We start from the raw sequence: 22,215 nt of genomic DNA, 5'->3' as shown, positions 1-22,215 counted from the left end.
GGAACGGATCATCATCGCACTTCTCACTTGGGGTGTCTTGAAAACAAAGATCCCCCACCAAAAAGCCAAAAGACCTCAACAACTTGATAAGAAAGACCTCCAAAAAATAAAATATCTATATTGTTCACTTTTTATGCAAATCAAACTTATTTCCATACGAAAGGATTTGCACGAAGAGGTAACTCGGAAATGGCCTATTGCACATGTATCCAAGATGTTCATTAATTTTTGCACGATGATCGAGTTTTCGGAGGCTCAGAAAATACCTACATGTACTAAACAACAAAAAAGTTGCAATCATCGTTAAGTAACTTAAATAAAATCCAATACACTGCAAAATTCAGATAAATGAAGAATATCTTGCAAAGAGGTAAAGATAGTCTACGACAATTAACTACCCTTTGCTGAAAAACATCTGGAGAAAGAAAATGCGGTTTCTCATTAAAATAATGAATGATGACCGCCGGTAAAAAGAATTAGGAATTGATGTTTCCATTCTGTTCGTTGTTCATGCGTTGATTAGACTGGTGATAACACTTTCATTTCTTCAGCTGCCTGACCAATCATAGAAATGTCGTCTAGCTTTTTAACCACTGATGATATTGAAGGACATCCTTGCTTCGTTCTCCATAGTCATATAGAAGTTCTTCTCCTGTTTTCACGTCTCTAATTGTTTCTAGTATCAAGTAAGGTTTGTCCTTTATTGACACCAGCCTCGTTGCACAGTTTGCATCAGTTCTGCTGTGATTCAGTAGCCGGCCGAGCCTGTCACTTTCTTTTGTGGCGTCAACACTAGAAGTCGAAAGAAAAATACCGGTAATTACATTCAGGGTCGGTCAAGCGTACCTGTGAGACAGAATCTCTTCTCTTTCTTCTTGGTGCAGAAAGAAAAGGAATATCTGATAATCCTTTCACTCTCAATTTAGAGCATTGATGTCAACGTGCAACTGTTGAAAAATGCTGGAAACTGTTGTCAGCCACTTTAAATGTGTTTCCTTAATCCTCCTGGTTAATTGGAAATGAACAATGGTAACTAAATCTGGCTGAAAACATATTTTCCTCTCCTTAGAGTACTAGTGGCTGTACTCACCACAACTTTTTGTTCTTGAAAGTAAAATAATACATGTAACATCCAAATTCCGTCTTCCCTTCATAAAACTTCTCCCGCTCCTTTGCAACTTCATAACTTATCAGTTCACCAGCATATTCACACACAAACTGTCCTCTGGAAAACTCCTGTTTAGCAAATACGCCTCTTCCTTTACCTTCCACTTCTTGAACCTGGCATCAAAATGAAAAAAAAAAACACCCTTGTGAAAGTTGGTTTACGTTCAGCCTGAGTCACAGCTGCCCCATCTCCGAAAGAAAAAAATCAGAGAGAGCGGCTCTCTGACTCAGGCTAGTTTAGGTTTTGCATGTAATTGATCAAGTAAACCAATCAAGGAGGGCTGTAAAGTAATCGTAAATTATTTTTGACCCTGAGAGTGTTTTATTTGTATTTAACTGATTAAGTTCTAGGTGTAAAATGTTTAGTTACACTGGTTGTGTGCAAAGTAATATTATTCACCCGGTATCCCTGATACACATTTGCTGCAGTAACAATAAAATTTTAGTTGTCAAGTAATTGAACTTTCTTTTACTTTGCAGTCATCCTTGTGATAAACGAGTTCACCAACAAGCAGATATTAGTTTACCTGTGATATACAGGTCACAGGATGTAACATAATTCAGTATTGTAAAAGGAAGCTTCCTATTATTCTCCAATTTTTCCCAAGGTCTCAAATATAGTAGTAAAAGTCAAACCTCTAGATCTTGCTCCTTGCCTGACAACACAGCCTCTTCAAGAGCTTTCTGTTTCTCACTCTGCAAAGGAAAAACAAAACAGTGATAAAGAGCACACTACATGTAGCTAGTACCAGAGTTGGTACTAGAGATCCTAGAGCTCTAGAAAAAGGGATGATTGTTACCATAAACAAAACTTATTTATAAATTATACAAATGTGATTTCTAACAACAAGTACTAAAGAGAACCAAAGTGTTTTATCTTGAAAATCAGTCAACAAGATAAATGGGGTAGAAGAACTTAGCAACAATTATTATTTACTTGAAGATCAATTGATTTAAGGACGGTGCCTATTAAATACAAATATGTCTTTTTAACCAAATTAGGACCATATGGTAAAAGTAGGTCTTAGCAAGGGCTATTGGAATCCAAAAAAAAAACACTAGGGGTAGCCATGCTTTTCCGAGATAATTAGCCCTAAATCTTGAATAAAAATGCTGATGTCAGCATCTTTCTGTAAAAGAAGGACAAGATATTTCTTGACAGATTTCTGTAGAATTTGCCTTTACATGCAGTAAAGCACACATATTTATAAAGATCTCTACCTACATGGTAAATGGTAACATAAGAACCATTTCCGGTACATTTTTAGTGACAAAATCATTGCAACAGTGCTTTCAGCGTCCCTGACAGCTCTCCTCTGGTTCAGCTAAAATACACTTTAAATAACTTTTCCTCACAACCAAAAACTAATCACGTGTTGAATAGGCTTGCCACTTCCATTTCATAACATATAATGTAGGGTAACCACATGGTTTTTTTTAAAGTTAAAATGAGTTGTTCTGATCTTTTTGGAAAGCTCTTATGGTGCCCATTACAGTTTTTCTTTTCACCACCCCAGTGAGTCAAACATTTGCGTCTCTCGCACTTTTTTCACATGCACACTACACCATCCGCAGGTACATGTCTACAGTTGGATCTCAGCATAATGTTCTACAGATAACAGCTAGTTTTTCAGCCAGAAGCTGTTAACAATTAGTTAGTGGTTAGTGACATGCTGCTATTCTGGTATTCCTAGTCTTAGTACAGGTTCATTAAACTTGATTTGGTCACATTTTACTTGCATACTTGGTAGCGTAGTTGATTGTGTTAATGTCAACCCTAGAGCAAGCATTACGGTTAAACTATGGTTTGCGAGATGTGCAGAATGTGTGTGCACTAACAAACGTAGGCACCGTTCTTAAATATATTACGGTAATTGATCAGTTAATATTAGATAATTTGAATTTATTAACTTATTTCTTGAATAATCAAATAACTTTTGTGCTTTTATGCAACTAGAGAGCATTCCTTCTGAAACATCAAAGTCTTAAAAATTTCCTTGAGGAATGTAGCCAGAATCCTTTCTACAGACCCTCCCTGATCCTCTCCCAGCATGGCCACCTCCTGTACCAAAAAGGCCATCCCCATCTTTTGGTGACCCCTCTGATAAATTATGTGACCCCTTGCTTGAGAACACCTGGCCAGAACAGTCTGAACATCGCTAAGGTGGTGAGTAGGAAGAGTTGAGCACTCCACCTCCAATGACAGTTACCACTACATTCTTCCCTTTTTATGTTACAACTAAGTGTTTGAAAATAGTTGAATGTATTACTTTCATCGCCTTGGTACAAAGTAATATTTGGATTAGAATGTGTGACATTTGTCATTGAAAGGCCTTATTGTGAACACCAGTAATTTCACTCTGCCCACCCCAAATGTAGAAATAAATTGTTCATGCACTACACACATTAACTCGCTAGCAACAATAACAGGAGAATGATACAAAAGTGGACCACTGACAGAGGGAGCAACTTCTTCTGCAACAGTGCAACACATTTGCATCAAAGACTGAGGTGATACTACTGGTGCCAGGTAACCAGTTGACCTTGCTGCCTGATGAAGACTAGCAGACAACAGCAAGAAATTGCTGGTAGGTATGAAAGACCTGATTTCTGCAGCTTTTCAGTGCTTAGTGCTTCTTAAATCTGAAGAACTTAAAAGAAAACACTAATTGCATTTAGATTTCTACTGACTGAAATCCAAGATGTTTAAAATAAAGTCAAACCTGTATAACTGATTTGCTTTTCCGGCTACTTCTCCGCACTGCAAAATACTCAGGTACCTCAGTCTGTCGTGACTGCTTGTCTTCCTTCTTTTTCCTAAATTGTCACAAAGAAATGACAACAAAAAGAAGCACTGCCTCAACATGGTTTTTTTTGGTATTCTACATTGTTTTACAAGATAATAGAAGAACAAAATACACAACAATGGCTTTACTCTAAAAACACATTGAAGATCTATACCAGTCTTGGTACAATGAAAAAGAAATATCACAATGTACAAATTAAAATGTTCCATGAGGTTTTGTCTGTTACTGTTAAAAATAAATTCAAGAAGGTGTTTTCTTATAGTCCCTGATATTGTTTCTAGTTATCAGTGATTTTCCTCTCCTTATTTTCTGACAGCTTCTCCGTCTTCAGCTCAGCCAGTTCATTGCCTCATGTGGCACTGGAGTGTTTGAATACTCCATCAATACAAATATATCTTTGATGTTGAGATCTAAACTGGTCTTCAATTAGTTTTGGGTTTAATTCCAAATGCTGGGTTCAGGTATTTTTCTTTCTTTTTTATCTTAAGAGAGATCTTAGAAATAAAATACTGTGTCAACTTGGAAAACATTGACGAAGTCCCTATACCACAAAGAAAGCGCTGCATCCTGTCCAATCATCAACGTTAAGCCTTGTTCACCAGATGGGTGATCAACTATAATAACTAAAAATAGCTCATGTCATAAGAATCCTCGTGATTGTTTCTTCTTTCCTTCCCTTTCCAAGCTGATAACAGGGACTACAGAACTCCTGGCCCATGAGTGTGCTGTGGTCATTCAACAACTGTTCAGTTCTTAACCAGGCAGACTTATCAACCCGCCAGGCATCAGTTCATAAATAACTGTTTCTTACTAAACTACATGGTGACTTGGTAAAATCAAAAGGGTTCTAGTGCTTTGAAATTCGTAGGCTGTAGGATCTATTCCCGGTAAGAGTGAGTGTAATGTCTTAAGTTATCTTCTTTTCATTGATGCATTTGTGTTAAGTCTATATTTGTCTAGACCATTACCACATTAATACCACAATTATTGCAAAAAGCAGCGTTCAAATTCTTCTCCATTCCCCTGTCTATTTCCCATCTAAACATTTCTCAAATAACTTGACTTTGGTGTATGACTTAAGTGTGCACACAGCTGTGAAAGCCTTCTGCACTGGTCAGCAGATTCACTGAAAAAGTCAAACAGGAAGTTAAGGAACAAAGGAAGGAGTGAAGGAATAAAATTGCTGCATGGCTATAACTTAGAAACAGCTAGGCTATTTTCCAGGGTAAAAACACAGAGTGAACACAAGTACATTAATAGAAAGTATAAGTTCACAAAACAGAAATGTTCTTAAAATTATGGTCAGATTGGTGCATACAAGTACTTGTAAATCTTCTAAGGATCAGAGTGGTTTTCAATTGAGTGTAGTAAAACTGAAAGCAAACCAAATACTTATCAATTAGACTAGACAACCAATCTCAAACCCCAGTAAAGCCAAAACCAAAACCAAAGTAATTGCTCGATTACTTTTGACACATTGAAAACCGCTCTAACCTGGTAAATTCATTGCTCTGTAAAACTTACACTTTTTTCTTTTTCCCTTTAGCTTGTGTCACTGGTTTATTACTCCACTTCAATAAAAGAGGACTCGATGGCTTTGAGATTGTGTCAAGCTGTTTCTCAACTGGTTTTTCACTTATGTCAGTTTCTGAAAGCTGTTTTTTGGTTCCCTCTGAACCATCAAAACTAACAGCACCCTTGACACTGATTAGTTTTTCTTCTGCATTTTCTAGGACCTTTCCCTTGTCCTCACCAGCAAAGCTCCTTTCAGTAGATGGTCTCTGTGTCAGTTGTGAAGGTGTACTAATTTGGTTGCGTTTTTCCTTAGATAATGACTTGCTCCTCATGTTTTTCTGAAAACATAAAAACAGTTAATATAGGAGTGACTTAGTTGGTCACAAAGTTCTGACATAGGCAGCTTTATTTGGAGGAGGTGCCTTATTTGGTCAAATTTATTTAAAGAATGATATGAATAGCCCAGCAGAGTAGCCAGAATCATGGAGGAAGTGGTGATTTTTGTTAGCACCTGGTTACTTTCTTTAGCCCTGGTGACTTACAGTATAGTATGTGAAAATTTTCTATTGGAATGTTACAGCAATACCAGTTGTTGGGACTCTATGTCGGCACAAATGCAGACTCAGAGAATGCACATGTGAGGGGCTGGGCCCTCATTTTTTCACAGTAACAAATAGGTGAAGCAAAAATAATATAATACAACACTTATTATGAATGTTATGCAGCTCGTCTTCATTAGTGGATTATACGTCTTAACAGGAAACTCTGTGGTCCGATATCCATGGTTACTGTGAGCCAAGTGCAAACAATCCCCACTAATTTTTGTCTTTGGGATAAACTTAGAACAGCAGCAGTTTTCCCCACACGTAATTTTTCAGAATCCTTGTTCAGAGGACAAGGGTGTCTGCTGTTAGTGGTAAATGAGAAGTTTATGTCCTGAAGAAGATTGGAAATGATGTAAATTTCAAATTATTCTGTGACGCTATTTTAAGCTACAACCTCCCTCGGAATTTTGAAGGCATTTAGGATAGAGCATTTTGGAATTTCTGAAGGCAAGGGGATGGGGAGGGGGGTTGTTAAAATGAGGAAGCCCAGTTATATTTCTAGTTTCTTTAAGTTCCGTGTCTCACATTATAACTTGTGGGGAGGAGGTTGTACCCTTGTTCAACCCTCCTATAACAACCAATACTTCCATAACTCTTTTGCTTATAGGGTTACTCATCTATGGAACAAGTTGCCCACAGTACACATGTTAAGTAGTCACCCAACATAAGTGCATTTCAAAAAACATTTGGAGTCTATTAATCTTTTAAATTTAAGGACAAGCTGTCTATGTAATTACTGTCAATCTTAAATTTTTATATTTTTGTCACAATTTTAGGTTAGATGTGTTCATATTTAAAACTAAATAATTATTATCGAGCTTGTTGGATAGTTGGATAGCATGACAATTGTTAACAATTCCACGTATGTATCTTTTTTATTACTTTGTTATTACTTATTTAATTTTATCTCTTTTATTTTAGTCATGTGTTTTATACATGAGCCTCTGGCTCAGATACTGAGGGCAACCTCAATCCCACGCAATGACTTTAATAAACTGATTAATTGAATGATTGATTGATTGATTGATTGATTGATTGATTGATTGATTGATTGATTGATTGATTGATTGATTGATTGATTGATTGGAAGCCCTCCGTGGTTGGGTATGGATACTTTCTGGAAAGACCAAATTTAAATACATGTAGAATATGTCTGGGCATGGTAAACCAAATATCATGTTGTACTGGAATTCTAAAGCACATTGTTACAGTAGTTTTGACTCATATCATATTCCAGCTTTCATATCACTCACACGACTGCTTTCACCTAATGTTTTACTGCATTGCACCATGCTTTTCATGCAAAAGTATTAGCATAAATCCGAAAGTGCCAAGTTAGTTGTTCTTCTTGTTGACAAACAAATTATCAGATCTATATACTTTAAAATATTAGTATTAATAACAATAATACCTTACTGTCTGGTGTGCCTGTTAATTTATGTTTACTGACTTCTTCTGGATCAATGTTCAGTATCTCTGTCTGGACCTTTTCATCAATGGAATTCTCACTGCATGTGTCTTCAACTAGAATAAAGAATGAAGTACTGGTTAAGACTTAAGACTCACTATCAGCAAGGTTTGGTAATTTGGTATAAAATTAACTGAAATAGACTTGGATTAGTGTACCACACATGTTTTCAGAAAAAAAATGTTCATTGTCTAATCTGTGTTCTGATTTGTAAGTTTTGTTACTTTAAGACATCTGTGTACCTCAACTGACCCAGTTAAATTGACATACAGTATTTTTGTGTGGAACCTTTCATAACAAACCCTTAAAGTGCCCCTAGCTGCTAATTTTTTTTTCTTAGCTGTAGAAAAAGTCCTTTTTTATGATCACATTGGTGAAAAATATAGTCGTATGATTTTTCCTTGATTTCCTGTGAATTTCCAAAATTCAAAAATATGCACCACAGTGGTTCACTGCCGAGTTATAAGGAGAATGGAGCGAGGTGGTCTGTGATGTCAGCCGGGGAAGCCATTTTGCTTGAAGGGATGCTGAAAGAGCAAAGAGACTACAGATCAGAAGGATTGTTTAGCAGGAAAATTTGCTAAGATGCCTGATAGGCATGTTGCTGCGAATTGCCATAATGTGGTGGGTCCTTCTAAATGTACATATTTGTGCACACCATATCTTTCTTCGGAGATTAAATAATGAAACAATTTCATGATTTCATTGAAATACAACAGGCCAAGTGGGAACCACGAAGTCAGTTTATTTACATATGGTTTTCACACTTTTAGTGGTTGATCGTCAACTTGAAATTTTTGAATTTTTGGAAGTTAATATCGACAGGCAGAGGAATACTCACTCTCATCTGAAAATTTAAATTGTTTCATGATTTTTGACTTGCTTCTCAAGCAAAGCGGGAAGCGAGTGAAATCGGCTGGCTTTATGATTCTTTGTTTGTCTTGTCGCTCAATGCGAACTTCTTTATTCCATTTAGAGTAATTTTTATCACTCAGTTCTGAATTTGACGCTAAGTATGGTTTAACATATTCCAGGACCACATTAACACACTCGATAAAGTCGGCAGAAAACAAGTGAAGATCGAAAGGATATGAACAAAAGCTAAGAGTGACCTTTGTGCGTCCCGTTGTTTAATACTTTTTGGTATTTGAATTCACGCTGTCACAAATGTTACTTTATTTTTTTATATTTCGATGCCACTGGCTATCGGCTATGTATTGGAGATTTTTTATACAGGGCTTGACACTAACTTTTCAACTTACTAGCCAAGTGGCTAGTGATAACTTAGATGTTACTAGCCAAAAAATTTTTTTTACTAGCCAAGCGTGGAGGTTGGCTACCTTACTACGTGAAATTTTCACGACATTTATTTCATGATTTGGGGATGTGCATATTTTGCGACACTTACATTCTGCGATTTTGCAAAAATTTTTGTATTTTGAATCCCTTTAACTTCACGTTTTTGAGTAACACACAATATATATCCTTGGCAATGTTACTTAAACATGTCCTCGAGTTTAGTAAACCGACTTTATCAAAGGTACAATAAGGTCAAAAGTAACAAAAATGCAATGGCGGGACTATATGTCCACAGTGACATAATGTGTTATGTTCACAACACTTACTGTTCGTGTCACTTTAAATTTGCAATTTTTTGAAAACATGAAATTCGCCAAATTAACGTGTCACGAAAGTTTCATGTAACAAGGTAAGTCCAATAAACAGCAGAATTACTAGCAAGACTTGAAAGCAAAGCACAAGCAATTCTGTTCAATACATAATATTGGTAATTAAATTGAACTTAAACTATTTCCAATAAAGTTAATTCCAGTTCCTGAAAAGACTTTCAAGACTCTGTTTTTCTTTGAGACTTCCTTGGAAAAATATAGAGACCCTGAGACATCATTGTAAAAACTGTTGAGACTTCTTCACAGACTGACAGGCACTGTAGAAATGTTTGAAAAGCAAAACAACTATTTGAACAATACTGCAAACTGTCATTGGTGAAATTCGACGGCTAAAAACGGCTGATTTAAATGTCAAAGGGCATAAATCTTTCTCATCTAATTATTTCTGTAGTGGTAAGTTTGTCAGTATCTATATGATGACAAATCACCCATGTCTTGTTACTCTATAAATAAAATGTTACCCCTTTACAGTTCCACAGGATTTTGCACATGATTTTATCAGGAATTTGAGTTTTGTTCTACTAATTTCAAAACAAAAAAGAATATTGATGTGTGCTTTCAGAAAATGCTGTCTTGTTTGTCAAATACTTCTTTCAACATACATGTAGTAAAATGTTCAGTTACCTATTTACGTACCACACAGCCAAAAGTAAACGAACTTAAATTTGCATGCGTGCAGAACAACACGTGCCTGGTAACATGGTACAGCTGTACATGTACATCCACAATGAAATTCTGACCTTGTTTCTAATGAAAGAGTTTGTTTTCCTTGAGAAAGACAGAAACTAGTTTGGCCAATTTCATTTTGTTAACTAGCCAAAGTGGCTCGTGGAAATCAAAAACCTACTAGCCAAAACTACATTTCTACTAGTCCATGGCTAGTTGTCTACCGTTAGTATTGAGCCCTGTTTATAGCTCTTTCTCTTGCTTGGTCTTGCCTGATGACATTTCTTGGTGATTCTAAATCATTTCGGTGGCTGAGGAGGAAACTGAGAGATTTTAAGGCCAGAAATTTCAGATGAAACCCAGCTAATTGCACGATCATCTCAAAAGCAAAGAAACTAACTTCCCCCGCTGATGTCACAAATACATCAGGTTCCAGATCTCTTGTTGCATGGCTGTGAACCAGAACATCACAACTTCAAAGATTCATAGTTTTGCAAGGATTTGACGGATTTATTCAATTCTTTTTAAACCTTCACCAAATTATGTATTCTTTTTGAGTATAAATAGAACAAAATTTGGGGTTAGGGGCACTTTAAATAGTACACATTCCCTGAAAGGATAAGAAATTCAAATGTGTTACTTATTGTTAAAAATAATTAAAGGTTTAGAAATTTGGCCTGTAACCAATCACTATGTATGCTTTTGCATTCATCAAGTTTATTCATATGTTTCTGTTTTCTTTTCATACTATTCAAACTTTGATGCTACAATGAACAAAGCCATAACTTTTACCAGGTCTACATTCAAAAAGTGGACTCCACTTGTTGCAGAAAACTGTGTTTTTTGACAGGTGGTTTTATAAACAATTTGTTCATTTAATTAAGCAGTCCCCAGCACATTTTGGATGCCCACGTTTCAGATCCTGGCTAAAAGCCTGACATAAAGTGTCAAGATTTAATCATGTCTCAACATGTAACTCCAATAACCAGCTTATAGTAACCCCTTATGGGGTAGTCAATCGATAAAATTGATAATCGATAACATTCGATAACAATCAATAAAACTTAGTCAATGATATAAAAAATCTATAAAAATCAATAACAGGATTTGCTGTGGGTAATTGATAAATATCAATTTTTCACTTAGCATTATCAATTTTATCGATAAAAATTGAATTTATCGATTCTACAACTGTAGCCTATCTTAAATTTTATCCAAACAAAACCAACAAAAGATATAAACAAGCTGGCAAAAACCACCGTGATGAATAACAACTTTTAAATGGTTATAATAACATTTACTAAGACTTTTCTTAAGTTTCATAAAAACGATAGTTGAATAATGATAAAAATGCAATGTATCGAGAGAAACAAAAATCGGCTAGTTCAAGGTTAAAACTTGGTTTCAAAACCAACACTATAACTTGAAGAGGAATGTTGCAGTCAAGAAGCATGAAATGACATGGTGTAGTTATTGAAAGATTTGTACTGAAAAGAAATCATGAATAAAATAGCACAAAAACATGAACATGTAGCCTCTCATAAATTTACTTTCCACCTGAAAGTGAACTCCTGGACTTGACCAGTGGAGCTGTGACTCCAAAATCTATTGTAGTGTACATCTAATAAATCCACAGTTAAAAAGTCACAATCAGAAGCTGCGTTACAGTTTTTTAAAAGCATAAACTAACAAAGTAGATAATCCGATGAAATCAATAAAATCAATAACTTTGAAACTTCACCAGCATGTGAGTATCGAGTTTTCTCGATTGATCAATAGCATCGATAACACTTAAATTCAATTTATCGATTGATATCGATTTATCGAGTAGTGTTCCGATATCGATTTTTATCGATTGACAACCCCACGGCCAGGGGTAACCATGATGCAGGTGACAATTTAGATTTAACTTTTCTCAAGATTTTGGTGGAAGGAAGTTACGTTTTCTGTTGACTTTTGCTGTGACAAAAGGCAACTTGCAGCCAAACGAATAATATTTTCCAAGACCTGGAAATAAACTTCCACACGAAAGTTACCACATCTAACATGTTGCCACGACGCATACGAACAAGGTCGACAGATCAAACCAAAAGCTTAAGTAAAATTGAATACTTACCTTTTTGAGACATTTCGTCACCATAGATGTTAAATTATCAACGAAAAGATCCTAGCTCCTACCGACACTTCACAGCAACGATTCCCAGCAACGATTCACAGCACAAACAAAATGGCTTCCGCTTGATTTCCCGGTCACACATTCGTAATTTGTACCATCAATCCTGATTGGCTGTCATCTCAGTCTCGATTTTCCGGAAATGAGCCCGCGCGACCCGAAGCAGCGTCGATACCCTGGGTACCAGAGGTTTTTTCTCGCGCGCGGCGGACGGAAACACGTCACGTCGCTTTTCGCTTCGCTTCAGCGGCCGAACCGACACCGGGCGCAGAAACCGCGCAAGAAAAATCTCTGGCTCTCATGAAAATCCCGAGAACGTAAAGGAAAACCAAATACGGGGAAATTCAGGAACCCTCATCTAAACCGTACTTATAAGAAAGTCCAAGAAAGCCTAAAGAATGCTTAATGTTGAGACGGCTGAAGTAGTCGGGCGGGCATCATGTCCGACAACCGGATGGATCCCTTTAAAGATTAGTAACAATTCGACGATGCGAATTTAATTTACTGGTTGATGCAGTGGTACTGGGTTGTATTAAATCCCGGGTATCAAATCCGTGCTGAGCCAGACTCGACCTCTAAAATTTCGCTCAAGTTATGTGCAAGGAACGTTCACTGACATTGCATTCAATAAAAAATAAAATGGCACAATATAACTGAAGACTGCACAAATTTTTTAATGCGAATACTTTTCCCATTTTTCCCATAGTTGGCAGAGGTGACCAGAGGTGTTTCCTAAGCGAACACAAGACAGTGAAAAGGCGACGCCGCTCGCCGCTTCTAATTGTCACGTCTTTTGGTATTAGGACCGCCTTCCTCCTCACGGAACAAGACAATGGCTACGAAAGTGTTTATTACGTAAAAGAAAGTGAGAGTTGCATGGGATGGGGAGGGGGAGGGACGAGAGAAACTCTCGAGTCGTGGCTTCTTTCTATTGGCTGAGCCACACATATTTAATCTATTTTGGGAACTGATTTACCATATTTGGGAAGTATGATGAAATTTTCGGAAAAAGTTACTTGTAAATTTTAGACCCGAAGGTTGCAGTAGTCGTATTGAAAAGTATAGTTACGTCTTGGTACCTTTTACGAACGGTAAAATGGAATCAAAAACCATAGATAGAGAGGCCGTACTAAATTCGCTTGTCCTTAACAGCTCGACAACAGATGGGCAACCAAGAAAAAGAAAAAGACTTGATAACTTATCGGCAGAAGAAAGAGCTCTTCGCAGGTATAAGCTTGAATTAAGCTTAGATTAGGTGCTTGACTATGTAAGTTTAGCTTATATGGATTGTAGGCTTTTGTTGCGTCCGAATATTCATATGAACCTACGTAGTTCACAGAAGAACCTTTTCCCTAAATAAACGGGTTTTTGTTTTTGTTTTGTTCAGAAAACTAAAGAATCGCGTGGCTGCTCAAACTGCTCGCGATAGGAAGAAAGCGCGAATGACTGAACTCGAAGAGATGGTCGCACAATTAGAACAAGAGGTAAGCTTGAAAAAAGACATATTGATCAACGTCTTTGAAAAGTTCTCAGTGGCAATCTTATAAGCTATCTTATGATGAAATTTTATTTTAACACGCATTTCATGGCTACGCAATATCTGATCACTTACATTGTAGTTTGATCACAACGAAAGGGAGAGAGGCAATAAGGCGTTTGAAAAACTTAGGCTTCAATATACCTTGTCTGGAAATTTACTTCAAATATCGATGTGTCATCGGTTTCGCGTTCTTGTTTTCAACCATTGTGAAGGAAGTGGCTTCTGCGAAATAGAAATATGCTTTGAGGAAGTTTATGTTGCGGCAAAGGGGGATGGGGGGTCAAACACTGGAACCATAGTTTTTCATGCCATCCAATGTAGTGTAGTTAGTCATAATAAATAAAGGCATTGCTTAAAAGTATACTTTTATGCGTGGTCGTTCCTATTCTGGGACATTATCTATTGTCAGATTGTTCAGGAAAGGATTCTGGAGTATCGGAGGAAAACCTGACAAGCCAACTGATATTTCGTGGGAAAGAAACCTTGTGTTTTTAACCACATCCGTTCTCAGATGCCTGAGAAAAAAGGACATGCACGATTTGTACTTCGCAAGAAAATCACACCTCTGTGTGGGAAAAATCCAACCATTGTACTAAAATGTGTAGAAAAGGACACGAAACTTGACTGTGAAAGCTTCAATTTTCAATGAGCTGAAAACCAGTCGGCATATCATATCCTTTCAGCAATGTTGGCTTATTTTTTCGCTGAAAGGTAGCTCTTTAATATGAGCCCATGCAAACCTCTTTTTTGATAGCGAGCAGATACTTGAGCAGACCTCGGCAAACACTTTGTATTTGGGTTGACATAATGTGTGATAATGTGTGAGGTTTCTCAAAGTCTTAAATTCGAATCCTAATGCCTATCCTAGTGGAATTCTATGAATATTTCCATCAAATAATGGGAAACCACTTAATATTTCTTTAAGTGAGCCAGTGAACATATCTGTGCAATTATTTTCATCCTAAATACACAATATGTCCCACAGGCAGCATTTTGAGCTTACTATTGTTGGGTAGAAATTCTGTTAAAAGTGTTCACCAAAGTGAAATTAAGCAGTGCTGGAGTGGGACCTAGATACAACGAAGGGCAAAAGGACTGGCAAAATATGTTCTTCACTATAATGAGGTTTTGTTATTTCAGGGTTCTTTTCCATATAGTTTACTGTATTATCATGGAGGTAAAGAATATAATTCATTATCAGTGGCAGATTCAGACTTTGAGCTAGGGGGGGGGGGGGTTGTTTTGCTTACCCTGCCGGCTTTTCTTCCTTCAGTCATTTCTTCTTTTTTCACCCAAAATAAGGGGAGGGCAGGCCCCCCGGGCCCCTCCCCTAGATCCGCCACTGATTATTCTGAGAAATTAAAATAAATCAAGGTTTCTCTTAACATGAGCTGGAAAAAATGGCTTTACACCTCCTGGCTAAATTATGAGATGAATCTTGACAATCTGACATTAGTGGCAAACACCTTATACACATATGTTATCTACCCCAAATTTCTGTATTTGTTCTAGAATAAAGCTCTTCGCATGGATAATGAAAGCCTAAGAAAACATTCAGAGGCTGTGGAGATTGAGAATTCAGAACTGAGAATTCGTTTGGGTATCACACCACCAGTATCACCAGAGCCAGTAACCATGCAGTCATACCCATCAAGCCCAGAAGCAAGTTCACCTACCAAACATATCAATTCAGTTGTGATCAAGAAAGAAGCAGAATGTAACGAGTATGCATCACTCTTAGTTTCTCAGCAGCAGGAACGCCTGATTCTGTTTCTTTCTCTGATCACGACTTGGATGACAATCAACAGCAGGTAATTTTTAATATATGTCTTTCTTAAATGAATTTTCTTAGCAGAACTGTATTCTCAAATTTAAACAAGGTGACTTAGGCATGCTTTGAGTAAGGTCAAACTTAAAGCACACTGAACAGTCTGATAAAATTTATCTTTCCCTTGGTTCCTTTTCTGGAATAAACTCTCTGCAAAGTGGGTTTCCTCCCACCCACACCTGTATGGTTTCCAGGTATCACATGTGCTTTAGTGGAATTTATTCATTATCATTACAACAAAATATGACAAGCCAGTGATGCTAGACTTATGGGAAGATAAATTTGCATGTCTTCCACCAGCTGTGTAAATTGCATTTCTACTAAGGTAGATGGATAGCCTTACTAAACCCAGTATAAAAGCAAAAAGCTTGTTGGGTTGTGTGAGGCAATCTATAGAAACAATTAAAGGAAAAATTATAAAATGGAAATCTTTCAATATATACAGAATCCTGAGTCTCTGGTTCTCAAGGCTCATAAAGGTTCTTTGTACAGTGATTATTAATATCTGTATAATTTGTCATCTAGTGATTTATGAACTTGTTATATAAATATCAAGGGTTTTCATTATTGAATAAGATTCGGATCCTTACATGTGTATTAAAAGGAAAAAATATTACATGTGTATTAAAAAGAAAAATACTACAGTAAATATTATGTCATAACAAAATGTCTTTTTTCCACTTTTTAGCCTGACATGGATTTTGGCATGCTTGAACTTGATGAAGAAGGAGAATGTCTTGCCCTTATGCAGCCCAAGCAGGAAGCCAAGCCAGGCTCAGCCTGCTGTCAGCATAGCACCTCAGTCACAAAAGGCACGGTCAACAGCACAGATGAGACCGTCCCAGAATCGAGCAGCAGTGACATAACAGTAGCAGACCTCGTTGGAATGGACTGCGAGGGTTTTGATACACTGGATGATATCTTAAATATTAAAGATTTCTCTAGAGAGTTGAAAGAACTTGATGTTGAACCCGGCATGTTAAGTTGTGAAATGTGGGAGGAAACCTTCACAGAAGTTTTGTTCCCATCCCTTTTGGCTGTCTAAGCTTATAAAATAAATGTCTACTGAGGTATATAATAATAGGTACAAGTACACATGTACATGTATATTGTCCTTAGAGCAAGACGGCGGGAAATCAACTGTACAGTCTAACTCTGCTCTGTGCTGACACTTCCTGCCAAGTTCTAGTGGAGGTTGATGTTAAATGGCCTTCCTGGGTGTACACAGTTATAGCTACTGAATTACAGGAAAGGAGAAAAAAATTGCAAATTATCACAATTTGTTTACAATGAAAAACGTTACAGTAGTTATTAGATGTGATGTGGTGGCTTATCTCCCATTCTAAACGATCAGACAATGGGTTGAACATTAACCATAAAATCAACCCTACAGTAGGCTTAACATCTTAGAAGGCAGCTTGTGAATAAACACATTAAATTTCAGAAATTAATTTTTATACAACACCCTGTAGTCAAGGGAGTCTAGGACTCCTTGCTTTGTTGAAGAATACAGGGTTAAAAGTTTCATGGGGCCCCTTCTCAGCAAGATGTTCACTTTTATTTTATTCCCTTTGAAGACACATCCTAATTTGCTACCATTACTTGGAGAACTTTTAATTTCTGTGAAGGGTTTCTTTATTATTTATTAGCAGTAATAAATAGCAGTGGTCTCATATTGATCAATTAAAGCAGTAGTTATGGGTTACCTTGGTTACATTCTATTTGTATCGATATTCTGAACACCAGTCACTGGGCATGTGGTATTTGAAGCAAGCAAGAGTTAAGTGATATCCCTCTCAACACCCAACTGAGCATGCGATGCAGAGTTAAGGAAGTGAAGTGTCTATATGTACCTCAGCGATGGAAGGTCATAGGAGATTTCCAGGGATTGGGGATCATTTCAGGGGAATCAAGTTCCCTTCCATCTGACCTTTGATTTTTATGTGCCAAAAATTAAGATAAGGTTTCAAGTTTCCCGTTGTTAGTGTGCTGGATTTCTTGATACCATGAAAATCCAAGCTGTTGAGACTTTATTGAAGCTTTCTGCAGAAACGGGAAAACCGCTATCAGTCGCTCCACCTGAGTAAATTACAACTTCTATCAATCTGTTTTGAACAAATTACTCCGGCCCCTACTTGGTGTAGAAGACACAGCTGGCCTAGCCTGCAGAACAGGCGGATTAGCAGGGCAGAGAGCGAAACGGGATACACGAACGCGGAACCACGCGCGCCTTTTAGACGCGCTCGTGGGCGCGCTGCGCGCTCGTGTATCGCGTTTCGCTCTCTGCCCCGCTAATCCGCCTATTCTGCGGCCTAAAACAATAGAAGGTAAAAGAACGAGGGAGCAATTGTTTATTATTTTCCTCGTTCTTTTGGTCATTCGTTCTCTTGTTTTAGGCAAACCGTGTCTTCTACACCAAGAAAGAGCCATTATTCCGGACGCTCTGAGCTACCGTCAGAGAAGTTATTAGGGACCTTAAGATACGAGGACGGGAACGGCAGTGGACGCGGGAAACTTTCGCGGGTCCCGTCGTGTCGTCAAAAACGAAATGCTTAAGATGTGTATTTTTGCAAAGGACGGCGACGTCAATAATTCAAAATCCTTTAGACTATAAAAAAGATGGTAGAAATCTTATCCTATTAAGCTTAAACGATAGTGAACAGCGATGCTGAATTTATTTTTCTTTATAAGCGAAGCAAACATCTGTCAATATTTTAATAGAGAAACCTGAATTTCCGTATGAAAAAATAGATTGTTTTCACTGTCACGCAACAAAAAAATAAATCGAAAACCATCCAGTGGAAAAAGCTATGAAACTAGTAGTAATCAGAGATTATGAGACTGCGTTCGACGCTCTCACTTTAATATATAATTATATCGTAAATAAATGATTTCACTAGCTGATTTTCAACCTTTGTCTATTGCTAAAATCAACATTTTTCAGCAGCAACCGAAGTTTTACAGTCAGATATGCATAGTGTGAAAGTCCATGTTAGTGAAGAGGTCACGATTTGTTGATACGTTGCGTGACGCTGCCAGTTTCTGTAGTCTCTCAAGTTTCATAGAATATTTAAATTACGTACATTATTCTAAGCTAGCATTTGCAGTCGCGTGCTCGTTTCGCGACTAATTCGAGTATTTCCCCTGATGAATAAAGTAGTCATGGATCTTGCCTTCAGAGTACTTTTCCACCGATTCCAAACAATAAAATTTCGACCGGATAAAGACTGAGCTATCTGTCGCGATTGGAACGAATCAACAAATGCAATCAAAATGTAGCTGTTCCCACGGTTATCATCCCAAAGCCAAGTCGTGTTGATAAACAAGGACAGTTCCCTCGGATTGCGATAAATGCTGCCGTCGAAGCGTTTAAATTCGCCAAAATCTAACGCTGAGAGCACATAATAGCGAGGCGTACGGCGACTGAATGGAAAGAAGTCAAAAAAAGATCCATCGGAAAGACGAGCTCACACTGCCTGCTCACATACTCACATGTTCGCCATATGTCTTATCACATGTCTTAGCATTAAACGGTACCAATTTACTGGCCGTGACATGCCCCTGCAAAAATCAAGCGGGGTGGCCATTTTGGTGTCCTTACAGGAATGTGGTTTTTTCCAGCCTAGAACCGTGCACAGGGTTACCAACTCTGAAAAGCCACATGTCAAAATTAGGTTTGCGTTCCACTTCGTCGAACGCAATTATGATGTTATAGAAGATAACTAAATAAGACACTTCTCCAAGTTTTAGGCATGTGCGTTCCCCCAAACTTCAGATATTCGTCGAAATGTTTCGCAGATATTTGCAGAGCCCAGTATGAAAACGCCATGTTGGTGTACCTCCGTGGTACACCAATATGGCAGCCGGAAAACAGTGTAAACATCTGGAACTTACTTTGGCTGTCTAGGTGACTGATTATCAGTACTGATCAAACAAGCATTTACATAAGCACTTTTCATAATGCTCTAACTTCTAAAAAGGCTCAAAATCATGAGATAAGTATATATTTTTCGACAAACTCGATCGTAAGCCTTGTGTCACGCACCTCCATAATCCTGAAATTCAAAATGCTCTGGATTCCAAACGAAGCGCGCTATTGAGCTGTAAAATTGTAAACAGATATAAATATACCGCCTCTTATGCCTGACGAGGATAAAAACTTTGGTGGCTCTTTACTTTTGGATTTTAAAAAGTGATGACGTCACGTGAAAACGATCCATTAAACGAACAATCTGATCGACCTGCTTCAGATGGCTTTTTACCACTGGAGCGTTTGAGAATTATGTCGCCGAAGAATCCTGACTTTTGGTGAACATTTCAATTTCCATCTGTAATTGTAACAAGCATTATGAAAATAAAACAAACGTTGCATCAAGTTCCGGGTAGTATAAAAAAACAACAACTAAACATCAGTTTGAAAATGTGTATTCTATTTGCTCGATAGACGCTCCATGGCATTCATTCTTACAACATTTTATCGACTGTACTTACACTGATGTATTCTCAATGCATACAGTTTGTATTGAGCTTGCACACTCGTGACAGCGACTGAACAGTGACTGAAACACAAACGAATAGACGAGGAATATTTTTATTCACATTTTCGCATGTCAGCGTGGTATTCTACACTACAATCACCAAAAATGCGAACCTTATAAACATTCCTATCAATATAACTAAAAATAAAGTCGATAAGAACATTTATTGGGGCAAAACAAGCGCAAAATACTCACGTTTTCGATGCGACGGCTAGTCGGGCGAAATGACGTCCTCGACGAGACGATATGGAGGCCCGTTCTGGTCAAAATTGTAGTAATAAAATTGCCCCACAAGTACGGAAGCCCCAAAGGGACATCCACTTATGAAAAATGGGAGTTCGTTTTTCGAGATTAAGAATTTGTTTTTTCGAAAATGAGAGTTTGTTTTTCGAAAATGGGAGTAAAACAGTGACTGAAAAAACTGACTTGTGGGGCAATTTTATTATTACAATTCCCGAAATTTTTGATATTTTTGGTCCACAACTTAATACGTTTACGTCTATTGGAATTTTGCTTAATTATTTTCGTCGTAAGCTGCTCCAATCTGAGTGAAGTAAGACCGTGTCGAATTTAATTATGTCCCGCTTTACATCGCTAACCAAGTTGGCTTTCCGCTACTTCTTTTACAAGAACTCCACATTACTCCACTAAATTTCACATATAATGAAGATTAACAGCTTTTCCATAACACAGCGAAAATCTAGTTGGATATATTTGGATATAGCGGTGTTATATAACTTCAAAGTTTTCCTCCTCTTACCAGACGCTTGCGGGGGTTTCGCCACAGTCTATCGCGACCGGAAAGTAAAACAAAATTGCAAGTTTGAGTTTCGCCTGAATTGTAAGCAACGCTTGATGTTTCATCAAGGCCCAATAAGTTTATGTCTGTAGATACTGGTCAGTTTTGTTTGTGTAAAAATCCAGTTAATTGTCTGTACAGTGAGTAAACATGACAAATTGGACTTCCGCACTTTCGCCTGTAAAAACGTTCATCGAACTTATACTATATTTCTATGGTTTTTAAATATGTTTAAGGTTGATAACTGTTTGAGAACATATTAAAAGTTTAGCTGAAAATATGTGAATACAGCAGAAATAATCAGCAAAGTTACGATGACGCTTTCTTTAATCACGGATAGTAGAAGACCCAGTCTCTTTAGTATCCATGCTTTAATCAACTTCGAATAACGATTTCGATTTTGTTGGTCGAGTTATTAAAACTCCTCCTCTATTTTATTTTCGCAGTGTAAAACTTCACCATGTTGAAGAAACACAAATGATGTTAGTAGCCTTTGGCGTTGGTGAAAATTTTTGCAGCATCTCAGCACAAAAGATAACGAAAGAAATCTTTGAAAACACGTACCGACTCAGACCAGTGAAAGTGCACGCGCTGCACTATGCAAATGAGCTACTTGTACGCGTCAGACTTTCCTTTAAAAACTTTTGCAAACTCGCCAAACAAACAGAAACAATAAGAAACTATCAAAAACAGGGTTTGTTTATGATTAAGTATTGTTTTGGAAACTCACAAATAAACTCGATGCTAGAGTAAAGAGTTTTCTTACATAACTTTTCTTTACAGAACAAACTCAAAAGCTTAAGCGCACAACTAGCGCGAGCAGATACTATTCATTCACAGCACGAAATTGAAGTCATGTTTTCGACCCTGAAAAACTCACCTTTTCCATTAGCTCAAAGGATAAAACTACATACAAGAGCCCTGCTTCTTATTCCCTACCTTATTCCCTGACAACGCTGTGAAAAATCTGCAAGAGAATCTCGAAACTCTCACCATTTGATCACGCAACGTGACAACATCCACGCGAGAGCCCCCGACATGTGCGTGGATCCGCGCGAATATATGACGTCAGGATGGCGCAATTTGTTCTAAAAATAAAAAATTTGTCCCATATCATAGGTGCGCGCGGATCCCAAGACTTATGGTCTCCGTCCCCGATTTTGGCTCCTGTAAAAACCCATAATTTTGGCTTGTACACGTTACTACTTGGTTAAAGATTGTTCACGACTTGGTGCTTGAGTACAATTATATGAGCAAACTTTATTCTAAGTACTCACTCCAGAGTTTAGACACCGTGTCCGGGTACATGGTCTCGACCTTGTACTCAGGCACTAAATGGTACTTGGGTACTTAGAGTACCCAGAGGCTGAACACAACACCACTTTGTGTCAGTGCCCAGGCAACAGTGCTGGGACACCAAG

General features: G+C 37.6%; 2 protein-coding genes across 3 annotated transcripts; one reads left to right on the top strand and one right to left on the bottom strand.

Annotated features, from left to right (window-relative positions):
• Positions 1 to 102: 102 nt before the first annotated feature.
• Positions 103 to 12,183, bottom strand: LOC145462701 (histone-lysine N-methyltransferase set-1-like). Of its 2 annotated transcripts, XM_081446278.1 has the most exons (8): positions 12,033 to 12,071; positions 11,474 to 11,537; positions 7,506 to 7,618; positions 5,499 to 5,827; positions 3,891 to 3,984; positions 1,804 to 1,863; positions 1,091 to 1,281; positions 103 to 792 (listed from the first exon to the last, which is right to left on the bottom strand). In XM_081446278.1, exons 1-8 carry the CDS (start codon positions 12,054 to 12,056, stop codon positions 579 to 581), a joined length of 1,089 nt encoding a protein of 362 aa, XP_081302404.1. In that variant the 5' UTR covers positions 12,057 to 12,071; the 3' UTR covers positions 103 to 578. The 2 variants fall into 2 exon arrangements, with proteins under 2 accessions (XP_081302404.1, XP_081302405.1); XM_081446279.1 differs by lacking the exon at positions 11,474 to 11,537 and having other exon boundaries at positions 12,033 to 12,183.
• An 823-nt stretch (positions 12,184 to 13,006) lies between these two features.
• On the top strand, positions 13,007 to 17,160 carry LOC145462702 (uncharacterized). Its single transcript, XM_081446280.1, has 4 exons — positions 13,007 to 13,316; positions 13,477 to 13,573; positions 15,142 to 15,440; positions 16,146 to 17,160. The coding sequence occupies exons 1-4, from the start codon at positions 13,186 to 13,188 to the stop codon at positions 16,321 to 16,323; spliced, it is 705 nt and encodes a 234-aa protein (XP_081302406.1). The 5' UTR covers positions 13,007 to 13,185; the 3' UTR covers positions 16,324 to 17,160.
• Positions 17,161 to 22,215: the final 5,055 nt, after the last annotated feature.

This window comes from Orbicella franksi, chromosome 12, assembly GCF_964199315.1.
Source record: "Orbicella franksi chromosome 12, jaOrbFran1.1, whole genome shotgun sequence".
NCBI classification, from domain to species: Eukaryota; Metazoa; Cnidaria; class Anthozoa; order Scleractinia; family Merulinidae; genus Orbicella; species Orbicella franksi.
The sequence above is the reverse complement of the archived record's forward strand: the minus strand, read 5'-3'. Positions and strand labels throughout refer to the sequence as shown.